This window comes from Corvus moneduloides, chromosome 6 (genome assembly GCF_009650955.1).
Source record: "Corvus moneduloides isolate bCorMon1 chromosome 6, bCorMon1.pri, whole genome shotgun sequence".
Classification (NCBI taxonomy): Eukaryota; Metazoa; Chordata; class Aves; order Passeriformes; family Corvidae; genus Corvus; species Corvus moneduloides.
Window position 1 is genome coordinate 62,236,997 of NC_045481.1, and position 15,141 is coordinate 62,252,137.

General features: G+C 54.1%; 2 protein-coding genes across 2 annotated transcripts; both read right to left on the minus strand.

The window, feature by feature from the left end:
• Nucleotides 1-3,355: 3,355 nt before the first annotated feature.
• On the minus strand, nt 3,356-8,315 carry LOC116445994. The gene is made up of 6 exons (XM_032113191.1): nt 8,071-8,315; nt 6,564-6,656; nt 6,422-6,489; nt 5,139-5,216; nt 4,325-4,470; nt 3,356-3,610 (listed from the first exon to the last, which is right to left on the minus strand). Exons 1-6 carry the CDS (start codon nt 8,313-8,315, stop codon nt 3,518-3,520), a joined length of 723 nt encoding a protein of 240 aa, XP_031969082.1. The 3' UTR covers nt 3,356-3,517.
• An 819-nt stretch (nt 8,316-9,134) lies between these two features.
• LOC116445364 (olfactory receptor 1019-like) lies at nt 9,135-10,201 on the minus strand. Its single transcript, XM_032111938.1, has one exon. The coding sequence runs from the start codon at nt 10,199-10,201 to the stop codon at nt 9,203-9,205; it is 999 nt and encodes a 332-aa protein (XP_031967829.1). The 3' UTR covers nt 9,135-9,202.
• Nucleotides 10,202-15,141: the final 4,940 nt, after the last annotated feature.

Sequence of the window (15,141 nt, forward strand, 5' to 3'; positions counted from 1 at the left end):
CTTCTCCTAACCCTCTCCGTTCTTCCCCCTCTGCCTCCCCTCCCCCACCCCCTACACCCCCCCCCCCCTACCCCCCCCCCCTCTCCCCCCTAGCCCTCCCCTCCCTCCCCCCCGGCCCGGTCCCCCCCATCCCCCCTCCCTGTCCCCCTACACACCCCAGCCCTGCCCTACCCCTCCACCCTCTCTCCCCTTCTCCACCGTTCCTTCCCCCCCATCCCGGGTCCCCCCTGCCCCCTCACTCTGCTCCCGTTTCCCTCCCAATTCCCCCCACCTGCCCTCAATCCTCCCCCTCCCTCCCCCACCTTTCCTTCCCCCTCTACCTCCCCCTGTTCCTGTTCCCTCTTTCCCCTTCTGTACTTTGACCCCCCCCACCTGTGCTCCGTCCTCGTCCTCCCCCCCGTCCTTTCCTGTCCCCCCACCCCACCTCTCCCTGCACACCCCGAACCCCCCACCTGCGCTCCTTCTTTGACCCCCTCTGCTCCCTTATTCCCGTCCTCTGTCCCGTCTTTCCCCCGCAGCCGCGGGGCTCGGGGCGCCGGAGAATAAAGCCCAGAGGGCCGGAGCCCGGCGCCCCTGCCCTCGCTGGAGCCCCACACGGGCCGGGCCCGCTCGGCGGGTCCCCCGTGCAGTACAAAAACAGCGCCGGGGCTCCGGCTTTCCACACATCACACTGGGGATCCCCTCCTGAGGAGGGGGTCCCGGGGAGGGGGGTGGGTTTCGGGGAGGGAGGTGGGTTGGGGTAGGGTGGGCCCCCTCCTCAGGAGGAGGTCCCGGGGGGGGTGGTGGGTTGGGGTGGGCCCCCTCCTCAGGAGGGGGTTCCGGGGGGGGGGGGGGTCCGGGGGGGGGGGGGGGGGTGGGCCCCCTCCGGAGGAGGGGGTCCCGGGAGGGGGTCAGGGTGGGCCCCCTCCGGAGGAGGGGGTCCGGGGGAGGGGGTGGGGCGGAGGGGGGACCTCCCCCCTCCAGTCCCCGCCCCCTCTCCCGGACCCCCTCCTCCGGACGGGGCTCGCCCCCGCCCCCTCCCCGGGACCCCCTCCTCCGGACCGGGGGCCCGGGGGGGGGGAGGGAGGGGGGGGCGGGTGGGGTGGGGGGGGCCGGGCGGGAGGGGCTGTTGGTTTGGCCTGTGGTCTCTATGTCTGTTCGTGCCGCAGAGTGACGTGACCCCCTCGGCTTCCCCCCCCACCCCCCTCCCTCCCTCCGGGGCCCCGGTCCGGAGGAGGGGGTCCCGGGGAGGGGGCCGGGGCGAGCCCCGTCCGGAGGAGGGGGTCCGGGAGAGGGGGCGGGGACTGGAGGGGGGGAAAGTCCCCCCTCCGCCCCCCCCCCTCCCCCGGACCCCCTCCTCCGGAGGGGGCCCACCCTGACCCCCTCCCGGGCCCCCCTCCTCCGGCGGGGGCCCACCCCACCCACCCCCCCCGGACCCCCTCCTAAGGAGGGGGCCCACCCTACCCCAACCCACCACCCCCCCCGGAACCCCCTCCTGAGGAGGGGGCCCACCCCACCCACCCCCCCGGACCCCCTCCTGAGGAGGGGGCCCACCCTACCCCAACACACCTCCCTTCCCGAACCCACCCCCCTCCCCGGGACCCCCTCCTGAGGAGGGGATCCCCAGTGTGATGTGTGGAAAGCCGGAGCCCCGGCGCTGTTTTTGTGCTGCACGGGGGACCCGCCGAGCGGGCCCGGCCCGTGTGGGGCTCCAGCGAGGGCAGGGGCGCCGGGCTCCGGCCCTCTGGGCTTTATTCTCCGGCGCCCCGAGCCCCGCGGCTGCGGGGGAAAGAGGGAAAGGGGAGAGTCAGGGAGGGATGAGGGGGGATAGGGAGAGGAGTCGGGGTGGGTTGGGGAGAACGAGAACGAGGGGGGAAAGGATGATGGACAGAGGAGAGGCAGAGGGAGAAGAGAGGGGAGTCGGGTTGGGGAGCGGGGTACGGAGAGGGGAGAAAGGAGGGGTCGAGGAGAAAGGAGGGGTGGGGGGGTCGGGGATGCGCAGGGGAGCAGGGAGAGAGAGTGGGGAAGGCTGGGGAGAGGGCAGGAGGGGGGCTGGGAGAGAGAGACAGGGAGGGTGTGGGGAGAGAGAAAGAGACTGGGGGGGTAGGAAAGAGGTGATAAGCGGGGGAAGAAGGAGGAGGAGAAGGGCAGGAGAAAGAAGGGGAGGAAAGAGGGGGAGCGGGGGCCTCACCCGGGCCACGCCGGGGGAGCCCGGCCCGGCCGCAGCCTCCCCGAGCTCTGAGGGAGCAAATGGCGGCGGGGGCGATTTCGGGGGCTTAAATCACCTCGGCCCCGCCCTGCGCAGCCGCCCTGGGACCCCGCGCACCTGTGCGGACCCCGCCCCGCGCACCTGAGCCGGGCCCGGCCCCGCCCCTGAAGCCGCCCCCGGCCCCGCTCGGCCCCGCCCGGGACCGCCCCAGAGCCCCGGCCCCGCCCGGCCCCGGGGCCCGCCCTGCCCGGCACGGGGGCGGCTCCATCGCTCGGGGCCCCGCCCCTCTCTCCCGGGCCGGACCCGCCCCGCGCACCGGGGCCGCACCGGGGCCGCTCCCGGGACCGGGGCTCCGGCTCCTGCCGGCGGCCGCTGCGGGTCCCGGGCGGGGCCGCCTCTCCCCCGGCGGGATCGGGGCTGGGATCGGCACCGGGAGGAGCCGCTCCGGGACGGGCGCTGGGGCCGAGCCCGGCGCTGCCGCTCCTGCTCCGGCCGGCTCTCCGCGGGGAGCCGGGGCTGTGCCGGCGCCCGGGCAGCCCCGGGATCCCGAGCCGGGCCCGACGCGCCGGGCCGGGCTCCGCTCCCAGCCCTGAGCCCCTCCCGGAGCCCGCCTTGGGCCCCACGACGCGGCCCCGGGCTCTGCCGCCAGCCCCGGACGCGGCGCTGAGTCGCTGCTCCCGAGCTCTGCGTGGGGCCGGCGAGCCCGGCTTCGGGCTGTGCCTGAGGCAGGACTCGGAGCCCAGAGACACAGACTCGCCCTGGCCCCAAGAGCCCGCTTTGAACATCAAAACACGGCACTTGGGCTTTAATTCAGTCCAGCAGAACGCAGCACTTCCGTTTCTCTTTGTGAGCCCGAACACACAGGACTCGCTCTCTTCCTCAAGCCCTGAGAACAGGATTTAGTCACTGTTTCTGAGTCCCAGCTCTGGCCATACCAGCCTGCTCTCAGGACTCCACAGTGCAGGATTTAGTCTCTGCTTTTAAGCTCTGCGCCTGCTTTTGAGCCCCCGAAACGCAGCACTGGGTCTCTTTTTGTGAGCCCAAAACCGCTCCTGTCCCTCGGGTTCGGAGCCCCCAGAAGTGCCCGGGGCCACGGCTGGACCCCAGCTGGGCACCAGCAGCCGCTCCCTCACCCCCCGTGGGATGGGGAAGAGACCAGAGACAAAATTCCAGCTCAGAACAGTTTAATAATGGAAACCAAGACAAATGCAATCATTTGAGAGTAATGACAACACATAGTAACACTGAGAGCAAGAACATTGATAACAACAATAATGAACAGGAGAGAAGCCCCTCCACACCCCACCTTTAACATTATGAATCCAAAATTTAACCCAGAGCACCACAACCTCCCAGTGCAGGGAATTTCCATAGTCCTGCTGTGATCCATCTGGGGCCAATTCCCTTGTCACAGCCCATGTCCTGCAGAAAAATGGGAAAGATTGGGTATTAGGAGGGAATTCTTCCCTGTGGGGGTCATGAAGCCCTGGCACAGAGATTTTGTGGCTGCCCTATCCCTGGAAGTGTCCAAGGCCAAGTTGGATGGGGCCTGGAGCAGCCTGGGGTAGTGGAAGGTGTCCCTGCCCATGGCAGGGGGTGAAATGAGATGATCCAGAAAGTCCCTTCCCACATAAATCATTCCAGGATTCCATAATGATTCTATGATTTCTCCCTGCATTTATTTTGCATTGTTTCCTCCCAAATGTAGACAAATTTTTAAAGGAATCATTTAAAATTATTTCAGGAATAAAAAGAAGAGCATCAAACACACAAGAATCACTCCCACATCCATCAAATCATTAATAACTGGGAGCCTATTCCCTCATCTCTGTCCTTGTTTTGCTTTCCTGGAAATCCTCATCATCCCACAGTTTCTCAGGGAGGTATGGGCTTACTGGAAGGTTTGTTCTGTCAGAGAGCCAGGAGGGTTTACAGCACTTGTTTCTCTCCATCTTTAACCAGGTTATCCCCAGAATGGTGGTGTGGGAGAAGTCTGGAATTACTAGAAATGGATCAGGTTCACATTTTTCCCCCACCATTTTCCAACTGTTTTGAAATTCCTGGAGTTACCCTCAAATGTGCCCTAGAAAACTACTATGAAAACATCAGAGGAATATCTTGAAAAGAGAAAACCACCTCCAGCAGCAGCCAAAGCAATCCCACTGCTGGTCTCCAGGTGCTCCTGCCAGAGCTCCCAACAGCCATTCCCATTCCAAAACAAGAGCTATGGAAGGCATTCCTGCTGTCCATGAGGGTGAGGAGGCAGTTCTGGATGTTCTTTGCTCTGGAATCAGACAACAAACAGAGTGTAAATGTCACTGTTTCTGAGTCCCGTGATTCCATGCGTGGATCAGCACCTGTCCCAACTCCATTCCAGAAACCTCCTCCCACTAACCCTCCTCTTTTTGCTCCACATCAGGGATGTGCTGCCGAGTGCCACAGGCACAGGATGCCTCAGCATTCTCTGAGCTCTGAACTTGTGGCCTCAGAGCTCTGAAATGACCCCTCAGCCCCAATTCCAGTTGGGAATGTCTCAAATACCACCCCCTACCCCTCCTTGCTCCCCCTCACAGCCCACCACTGGCACAGCTCACATGGAACGTGACTGACTTACTGGGTCTGGAATTCCTGGCTCAAAAAGCAGGTGTTGGAATATCCTCTCCTGGTAATATCCAGAAGACCAGAAGGCTCCCTGGAAGCCACAGGTCAGGGGCAGAGTCAGATGAACAGTCCTGAACTGGTTTTCAGGGGATGCATCCCCAGCCTGTGGCTGCAAAAACTCCAGAGCTGTTCCTTCCCCTTGGGACAGCCAGGGAAAACATCCCTACCATGGATTTCTGTCAGGAAAAACTTCACTGCTCCAGGCTACTTGGCTCCTCCCAAATGCAGGCCAGCACTCCAGCAGGCTCTAAGGACAAAACAACAGGAAAGACCATCTCAGGGCACTCACCACATTCCTCACTGGAACTGGGCTGTTCCCACATCTCTGTGATGGCTGGGAGCATCCCCATCTCCTCACTCTTCTGTTCTGGAGAAAGAGACAACACAGCCCTTAAACACCCAGTGTGCAATCCCAGCAGTCCAGGGAAAACCACCTCACTTAGGGAAGAAACGTAATGCTCAGTTTTGGCCAAGACTGGATAAAACGATAAAGCAGGACTGGAAACATTTCCAGGCATGGAGCCTCCCAGCTCTCCGGCTTCTTCCCATGGAAACCCCAATCTTGCCTGGGACTGGGCTTAGGGAGAAAACCCCGCCTGTTCCACCAGCCTGGCATGGAGGGTATTCCATGGACACCCCAGGAAGGTGCCCCTGACCGTGGCAGCAGTTTGGAACAGGATCTATACGGTTCCTTCCAATCCAGACTATTCCAGGAGTCGAAGGCTACTTAAACTCGATTTGAGCTACTTCTCAGTTCACAACTCCTTCCCAAGCCTCATCCTCTGGGCTGCCTTTCCCACAGCTCGATGGGAAGGGAAGCAGTGGCTCCTCCCCCTAAACACACCCACTGCCAATTGCTGTGCCCTGCCCAAAACCACCGGATGACACGCGGGGTTGATCCACGGTCTCGTCTGTTTTCCATAACCCAGCACTTCAGGGACTCCAGAGTCAGACAATCAGGATCAGTCCCAGGTTACAGGTACTGGCACAAACCAGCTGCAATTTCAGAGGCTTCCCCACCAGTAGTTGGGAATTCAGTGCTGCCAAGAGCCCTGCAGTGATGATGGATTTATCTGCTCCTATGGATTAATCCCCAACACCCACTGCCAAGTGCTGCTGGAGCATCTCTCCAGGGAAAAAAGCTGTGTCCCGCCCAGAGGGTCTTTAGTGGGGTCCCTGCCAGTTTCCCATGATGGATGGGAAGCTGCTACAGGCTGGATCTCAAAAGAACTTAAGTAATTTACTGAAAGCTTCTAAAACAGGGACTTGTTTCCAAGTCTAAGGCAGCTCAAATCCAAGGGCTCGCCAGGATTCCTAATAAAGTGCTGCATAAATGTGTCTATGTACCAGAATCTTCCTTTAACCTGATTTCAGGGAACAGCTGCCTGGGATTTTAGTTTAAATTTACATCAGCCTGAGACAAATCAGACAGAAAAAAATATCCAGAAGCTCAAGGTTGACTAAACATGAAGTAAAACAAAAAAACAGCAGCTCAGTTCCTGCATGGCCCAGACCTGACACTTCAGCTTCTGTGGGAAACAGACAGAAGTGCAGAACAAAGTTCAATCCTACCTTCAAGCAATTCCCAAGGAGCTGAGGACCCTCCAGTGAAATCCTGGCTTGGGACAAGGCTCTCCTGCCTGTGGCATTGATGTGGGTGAGCACTGGTGCTCCAGCTGGGAGTGACAGTTCCTTGCAAGGCAACGTCTCCTACCTGGATCTGTGCCTTCCCCAGCCTTTGGTGGCCGCTGTCTCCATCCTCCCACACCTCCTCATCTTCCTCCTCAGCAGGCCTGGCTTCCTCATCCTGCAGAGCAAGCACAGGGACACTCACCAGCCTGCTCATCCCAACCCTGGGCAGCAGGGATGGACTGCTGGGACCCCCTGGACAGTCACCCCTCTGCTGGGCACCATCCCTGCTCTGCAGCCCATTCCCGTTCCTGGCCTGGCATCTCCTTTGAATGGGATGTTAAACCACAACCACTTGCTCTGCTGGGTTTTGGGACATCAGAGACTCCCCCAAGGCAGTGGACAAAGCTCCTGTTCCCACAGCCTCTGCCTCCCAAAGCCCTGCTAGGGCCAGGCAGAGCAAGGGAAACCCCTCAGTTCCTGCTGGAAATTTCCTCTTGTGCCCGTAAACCCAGGGAAATCATGGCTGCCCCATCCCTGGAAGTGTTCAAGGCCAGGCAGGACGGAGCTTGGAGCAGCCTGGACTAGTGGAAGGTGTCCCTGGACTGAACCCAGCAGTTCCTGGGTTTTCCTGTGGCTGCGCTTGTATTGCTCTGGCCTGAACATTTTGAACACCGGCGAGTTCCTGCTCAAATATCCAAAATCAGCATTTTCAGTCACATTCCATTTATTCCCCATTCCCATTGTTACTTCTGTGACATTCATTATTGCTGCATCAAGAGAAATGATCAGGAGTGGAAATTTAAGAAATAAAAGACAAAAAAAGGCTTTTGTGGCACATTTTTCTTGAGAAATCAATCCTATTTGGGGGGGAATATAAGTCACCAAACAGGACTCCAATTTCAATGGGAGCAAGAGATAAAAAACACTTGGAGGGCCCATTGGATCTGACACAGCTGGGCAGGTCCAGAGAGAGACCTCGGCAGCTCCCGGCGTCTGAGGAATGAGGGTGGTGCAAGGACCAGCCCAGGATCCGAGCCCACCACGGCTCATCCTGGGAGGCTCTACAGGAGCCAAATCCCAGGTAAGGGCATTCCCCAGGGCATCCTCCTTCAGGGACACGGGAGTGCCCTCCAGATCCCGACATCTCTGCACAGTTAAGGAAAACTCAGAACTCTCCAAAGCTGTGTTATCCCAAACTGTGTTCGCTTCTGAAAACCAGAACATAAGGAAAACACCTGGGGAGCAATGGGAAGGAAAGCTGCTGGAACAGCTCTGATTTCACACATGGTTTATATCATCCATTATACCCCGGCTGGGACTTCCCCTACCTCCACTGCTGACTGCCTCACTTTTACCTCAGAACACTCTTTCCCTGCCCTGCACATTAACCCAGATTTTACCCCAAAATGTTCATTTTGTCCCCTACAGAATCCGCCCCGGAGCGACGCCTCGTGCCCGTTCCCGCAGCTCCCTCTCCGTCCCCGCCGCCCGCTCGGGGCTGTCCCCGTTCCCCGCTCCCCTCCGAGCCCGGAGCAGCCGCCCCGGGTACCCTCGGCCCGGCCGCGCCGCTCCCCGCGCTCCCCGCTCACCGCCACTGCCGCTCCCGGCACAGCGGCCGCCGTTCCTGCCGGGAGAGGCGCCGGGAGAAGCCCCGGCAGCCGGTCCCGCACGGCCGGTCCCGGTCGCTGTCCCGGTCGCTGTCCCGGTCGTGGTCCCGGTCCAGCTCCGTGTCCCGGTGCCGGCGGAGCCTGGGAAGCGCCGAGGGCGCTCGGAGCTGCAGTACCGGGTGTGCCCACAAGGCGGCAGCACGGAGCGCGTGGAGGCCAGCGCGCATGCGCAGCGTTTTGAGGGGTGCCAATAAACCCCCATTTCAATCCCATCCCAGATCCCAGATTTCGGGTGTTACAGCGACAGTAAAACTCCGAACACACAGAGCTGTTTCTATTTCCTTCACACAGATCATATTGTCTTACCTTTTCAAGCCCTTTGTTGTTTCATTTATATACACAAACGTTTTATTTGTATTTTCAAAACCTACAGATCCATATTCCATTTCTTGCAGCCTAAAATCCTGCCTATAACACAGCAGATACGGGGGTTTATTTTTAAATCAATTTATATATGAATTATTATTATTTCTCAACACATAGAAAATGAGAATCTTTGCAGTTTTTAGACACAAACCCCTTAAGAATTTTCAGGCATTTTTGGGCTATAATCTCCCTGGTTTTGGGGAACCCCACCTGACCCCCCTCATCTCTCACTCCCTCCACAGACATTGGAGTGCCCCAAATGACACCATCACCCCCTGGACTCCCCATCTCCCTTTTTCCTCTCCCCCAGAGAAGGCACAAAATGAGTCCAAGTGCCCTGGCCGGCAGCTCGGTGCTTCCACAAAGCTCTTTCCACATGGACATCCCCCAAAAAAAGAGGGAAAAATCAAGGGAGGGCAGGGCAGCACCCCAAAGGGTTGGAGTCTCCCCAGCTCCTGTTCTACAGTACAGGGAGTGTCCCTGAGGATGGTGCCTCATCTCCCACTCAGGCTCTGCTTTGCCACGTTCCCTCTCCATTCCTGCACTCCGGACAACGCCAGGAGATGTCTCATCCCTTCCCCACGGTGCTGCTGCAGGGAGATCATGGCACCAATGGCTTGGAAGATGAGTCCAGACCCTGGAATCCCGAGGGTCTGACATCCAACCCCTCTTCTGGAGGGTCCAAAATCTAACACCCCTCACGGCAGCGGGGTCGTCCTCTCTTTTCAGCTAACCGGGAGCCATGGATGGACCAGGCAGTGAGGATCCTACTTTTCGCTTTCCTCATGGCGTTCCTCAAGTCCGTGTTCCTGAGGCTGTAAACAAACGGGTTCAGCATGGGGACAGCGACGGAATACACCAGGGAGATGACCTTGTCCTGCTGCAAGGAGTGGCTGGAGACGGGGCGCAGGTACATGAGGATGGAGCTGCTGTAGTACAGAGTGACGGAGGCCAGGTGGGAGGCGCAGGTGGACAAGGCCTTGCGCCGCCCGGCCGCCGAGCGGATCCGCAGGACGGCGGCGAGGATGGATGAGTAGGACACCAGGATGAAGGCCACGGTGCTCAGCGTGTTGAACCCCACCACGACGGCCACCACGACCTCGCTGGCGCGGGTTTCAGAGCAGGACAGGGCCAGCAGCGGGGGCCCATCACAGAAGAAGTGGTCGATGGCCCAGGAGTGGCAGAACGGGGAGCGGAATATGGAAACCGTGTGGAGGGTGGAGCTGATCACTCCAGCCAGGTAGGCCCCAGCCAACATCCCAATGCAAATCCTCTGGGATGTGAGCACGGAGTAGAGCAGGGGCCTGCAGATGGCCACGTAGCGGTCATAGGCCATGGCGGCCAGCACGTAGCACTCGGTGGTGGCCCAGGTGGCAAAGGAGAAGAGCTGGGTGACGCATCTCGCAAAGGAAATCACCTTCTTCTCTGCCAAAAAATCCCTCAGGCTCTGGGGGATGATGGTAGAGGAGTAGCAGATGTCCAGGAGGCACAAGTGGCTCAGGAAGAAGTACATGGGGGTGTGAAGGTGCAGATCCATACGGATCAATACAATGGCTCCCAGATTTCCTAGGAGAGTGACCACGTAGACGGCAAGGAACAGGACAAAAAACATCACCTGCAGGTCTGCCCGGGTGGTGAAGCCCAGGAGAATAAATTCAGATGCAAACGTCTCATTTTCTCCAACCATACTGAACATTTTATATATGCAGTTCAGCTGCTTTGTGCCTTTAGATTGAAAGGTTTCATGCAAATAAATCCATTGATAATGATAAGAATGTCAATTTTGGTCAAACAGTTACAAAGCCTTCAGTCAAGAAAAGGTAAATTCTCCTTGAAAGAGAAAAACCACAAGTTCCTGGCACCGGTATCCCTGTTCAGCCAACGTATTTGGAAGCAGGGGCATATTTAAGGCATTAAGAAGGGAAATATGATATCAAAATAATTCAGAAATAAGTTGCAAGGCTTCCTCCTAGTTCTCCTCAATCCACTTACACAGGGAATTCCATGGTTTTCCTGATAATTGCTGGGAAAATAGAATTATTTCTCATCTTTTGACCATTCCCTACTCGGTCTGAGCACTTGAGGAATAAATACCCGCTCCCCATGTCCCAGGAAGAGATTTTCTAGGTGAAAGCATTGGAAAAAGGGACTTCCCTTAGTATATTTTTTCCTGGCTGTAGAAATAAGAGCCGGCATTTGCCTTACCTCACTTTGCTTTAGATGTGATGCTTAATTTGGAGGTAAAAGATAAATTCATCCTCCATCTCGCTGTTTACCAGGAAGAGATCAGCACCTTGTAAAATCCCACACTGCGACAGAATAAATAAACATGGTTTTTTCTCCTGGATAGTCGTGGCTTGATGGAGTTACACCAGAGAGTAAACCAAGAGTAGGCACTGCTGGCTCCTGACAAACGGATCTAAACCTGGAAATCCTCATTATTGCATGAGCCTTGGTTGAAGGGCTGAGTTTCACCCCCAGAACCCAACATCTCCATTCAGGTGTTCTGTGGTCTCCTGGAGTTATTAACGAGGATTTAGAGCTGCTTTTCATCACCTGTGGGGAGATGCCTGAGGCAGAGCCAGAGGTGTTAAAAATAAGGAAAACCAAACATTTTTGGGGCTGAATCTGCTGCCATCAGAGAATTTACCTCAATTTCTTGCTTAACTAAAATCCAGCCTCGCTTTTCCTTACTCAACCAACCAACATTACTTTGTGTGATGGATCGGAGACCTGGAATGGAAATAAATTCAATTAAAACCCATGGGTTATATTTTATTCCTGCTGAGAGGCAGGTGGTTGGTGTGGAATAACTAATGGAGTGCTCATCCTTGTCCTCCTGTGGTGAGGATCTCCGTTGTGGCACCCAATTTCCATAAAATCTTTGGGCACAGCAGTAGAAGAGCTTCCAATGAGCTGCCCTAGGATTCACCGAGATCACCCCATCCAGCCCGGCCTTAAACACTTCCCGGGATGGGGCAGCCACAGCTTCTCTGGGAAACCACCTCACCACCCACCCAGGGAAGGATTTATTCCCAATATTCCATCTAAACCTACCTGAAGGTGGAGTTTTGCTCCTCTTTGCTCCCAGGTCCTGTTGAAGCAGTTTTTATACTTCCAGCTGCTCCCAGCTCCAGCTGGAGACATACACCAGGGCTTCTCCCACGTAACACCTGTGTTTCCAGAGCTTTGCCCTGTGGAGGATTCACAGAGCCAAAACAAGTCAGGGAATAACATCTTACCCTCCAGGGAGCTGTCAGACCAAGCGAGGGGCAGCCAAGCCCTGAGGGGTCCTGGGATCCTCCGCTGCCAAGTCAAGATATGAAGATTTAAAAATTAGCGGCAGCAGAAGGTGTTATTTGAACAACAACAGTTCAAAAATATTGCCTTTAATTGTTTAATACATCCTAAAACTACCCCCAGGGGGAGTTTATGACAATATCTGTGCTATGGAAGGGTTTGGGTCAGAAGGGACCTTATGGATCATCTCATTCCAACCCCTGCCAGGGGCAGGGACACCTTCTGCCAGCCCAGGCTGCTCCAAGCCCCATCCAGCCTGGCCTTGGACACTGCCAGGGATCCAGGGGCAGCCCCAGCTTCTCTGGGAAATCCATTCCAGGGCCTCACCAGCCCTTCAGGGAAGAATTTCTTCCTAATACCCCATCTAACCCCACCTGAAGGATTCAGACAACCTGAAGCATCAGCTGGAAATTATCCTAAGACAAAAATAAAGTGCAGTTTAAAGCATCAATTCCAAATGTTAGAACTTCAAACATCCAGTGTTTTCAACAGGCTCGGGAGCTGATGCTTGGAAAACAAAATATCCAGGTGGGATCAGCCACATGATGCCATTGTTTTATTTATTGCCTATTTCTCAGTTTCCTGAGCAAGAACGAGGCATTTTGCTACCCAAGGTTTATGGGAACATCAGGAAAAAAGGAGGGTTTATGTAAAATAAAAAGGAGATGATGTTCCCAGCAATGTCCAACAGATGGTGGTGACATACAGGAAAAGCTGATGGATATTTTTTAACCTTTTTCCCCTTCCAGTTCTCCATTTCATACCTTAAAAGGACTTTTATGGCTCTTTAACATCCCTTGGGACTGACAATGGAGCACCATGGTGCACTAAAGGAGCAAAAATAAGTCGTTTGTGTGAAAACAGGAATTAATTTCATTCAGAAGCAGATGAAACACAACTTTTCACAAGGAAAGGGTTTTTTTGACCAAAAAAAAAAAAAAAAAGCAGGTTGATTTGTCATCCTTGCCAGCACCAAGTTTTCACCCAGAATATGGAGAAATGAGGGAGATGCAATTTCTGTCAGGAGTTACTTCTTGACTAAAAAAAGGGAACTTTAAAATAATTATCACTCTCAGTTTTTTTATTTCAGGTTGTTCAGGTTTTTTTTCTTGCCTTGTTTTGTTATTTTCCAGTCCCTTCTCCCCACTGCCAAAGTGCAAATCTCCGGATACAAACTCCCCTGATAATATTCCTGACTTTGTTTTTAACAAACCACCAGGGGCATAAAGTGGAAAACTAATTGTAGCTTTGTTGAAGGCTTTGAAAGGCAGAAACTGGGGGTGGAAAAAGGAAAGGACAAAGGTGACTGTTTCAATTGAGCCTGGAAATTTATCCTGCTTTCAAATAGGGAGTGATTTATTAATTATTTCATTGACTTGGCTTATGGGCAATATCTCTCTATCTTCAAACTGCATTAAAACTGAAAATTAATTCGTTTAGATGTTGTCCTTCCATCTTTCCTAGGAAGGGCTTTTCATGGCTCCCTGATCCAGCCCAGAAATCATGGAAGTCTGGAATGTCTCATCATTCATCAACTTTATATGGGGGATCCTGAGACCTTTCATAGAATCCTGGAATGGTTTGGGATGGGAGGGACCTTAAGGATCATCCAGTTCCACCCTGCTGCCATGGGCAGGGACACCTTCCCCTAGACCAGGTTGCTCCAAGCCACATATCCATAAATACATATGGATATAAATGTATAACTTGCCATCCTAGGGCCAGAGATCTCCTAGATGTCTTTTCTGATCCAAAATTATATATTAAAATCCAATAGCAAATTTTATATATTTATATATAAGATGGAAAACATTCTTGGGTTAAATGTGTGCACCAACACCCACATGTTACTGGATTTTCTTCTCCCCCACAAACCTCCATGAATCCCACTTCATTCCCAGCTGAAAACAAGGTATGGGTGAGAGCCCTGGCATGAGGGAGGGGGAAAAAGAGCCAGACAGAATTCCCTGACCCTGATAACAAAACAAATCAGCATAAAAGGATTAAAGATAAAAATCCAATTCTTACCTCACCAGAGGAGCATCGGGATCAGACAGTTCCTTGAGGAACCCTTTCCATCAGCAAAACATCCTTTAATAGAAATATTATTTAATGTATTTATATTTATATTTATATTATATTTTTATATAACTCTACTTCAGGGTCAGTAGGTGGGTTTATTCCTGGTATCCATTGCAAACACCTTAGGGTGTCCTAAGTACCTCTGGATGGATCCCTGGAGCAGCTGGCTGGGATTACAGGAGATGAGGGCTGATCCAAGCCTCCAGGTAATGAATGAACCCAAAAGGCTTCCAGGCTACTCCTGGTTTAGCACCAGGCGGTCTGTACAGGACCTACCCATCAGATCCAGAGTCCATTAAACCTTCTTATTCTGCTCCAGGTATTCCCAGGAATATCTCAGCCACCCACAAAGTAAAGTTTGGATCCACAGATGGGATTTCTCTATCAGCTATCAATAACATTAAGAACGTCCTGTGTTATCTGAGGTGGAATTAGAGGGATCAAGAGACTCCAGGTAGCCTAGAAGAGGCTGTGCCATGTCCAGAGGAGATCCATGCAGGGTCACATAGAATCCTGGAATGGTTTGGGTTGGAAGGGGCCTTAAAGATCATCCAAAAGCTGATGTTTTGGTTGGGTGTAGCTCTATAAACAACAATATTTTAACATCAGTGTTGGAATTTGGCGAGTTTCTGCACCAAAATTTTGCCACCTATTCCCATTACTCCCTGTTTTATTACCAGTCTTCCAGGCACAACTTCAAACACCCCCTCTTTTCTCGAAATAATAAATAAAACCATGAAATCTGGTTATTTCCATGAGAAACTTCTGATACTTAGAAAAGAACAACCAAGAAGGTAAACCAACTTGTAAAAAAAGTTAAATAATTATCAGGTAATTAAGTATAAACCTTTGAACAGTTTATCACTAAATCCTTCCTCTGCCTTTGTGCATGTTCCAAGAAAAATGGCAATTTTTGCTTTCATGGCCATTTCTGCTCCATTTCTTTGGCATTGCCCCAAATCAGACTTATTTTGTCTCTGTCCAGGACTGTATTACCCCAAATCACCACTGACTTCCCCAAAAACCTGTTTTTCCACCTTCCATCCTGCTTTATAAATCAGAACCTAATTTATTCCAAGCCTCCTGACGTTCTCTGAGCCAAGACTCCAAACTACCAGGTGAGCTGGTGATGATGAGGCAGGTCCAAGGTTGACCTAAATGCTATGGGGTTTTTATTCCTCAGTTATTTATTTTAATTATGAATCCAGTCTGTCAAACTGTTCTATTATGTATCATTCCCGCTGG

Excerpts from the sequence above, each read along its gene's own strand:
- LOC116445994 (XM_032113191.1), bottom strand. The coding sequence starts at position 8,315 with ATGCGCGCTGGCCTCCACGCGCTCCGTGCTGCCGCCTTGTGGGCACAC. Across the intron at positions 5,217-6,421 it reads TCCTTGGGAATTGCTTGAAG|AACAGAAGAGTGAGGAGATG; the intron begins GTAGGATTGAAC and ends CTCTTTCTCCAG. Across the intron at positions 3,611-4,324 it reads TGCTTTGGCTGCTGCTGGAG|GACATGGGCTGTGACAAGGG; the intron begins GTGGTTTTCTCT and ends ATTTTTCTGCAG.
- LOC116445364 (XM_032111938.1), bottom strand. The coding sequence starts at position 10,201 with ATGGTTGGAGAAAATGAGACGTTTGCATCTGAATTTATTCTCCTGGGC.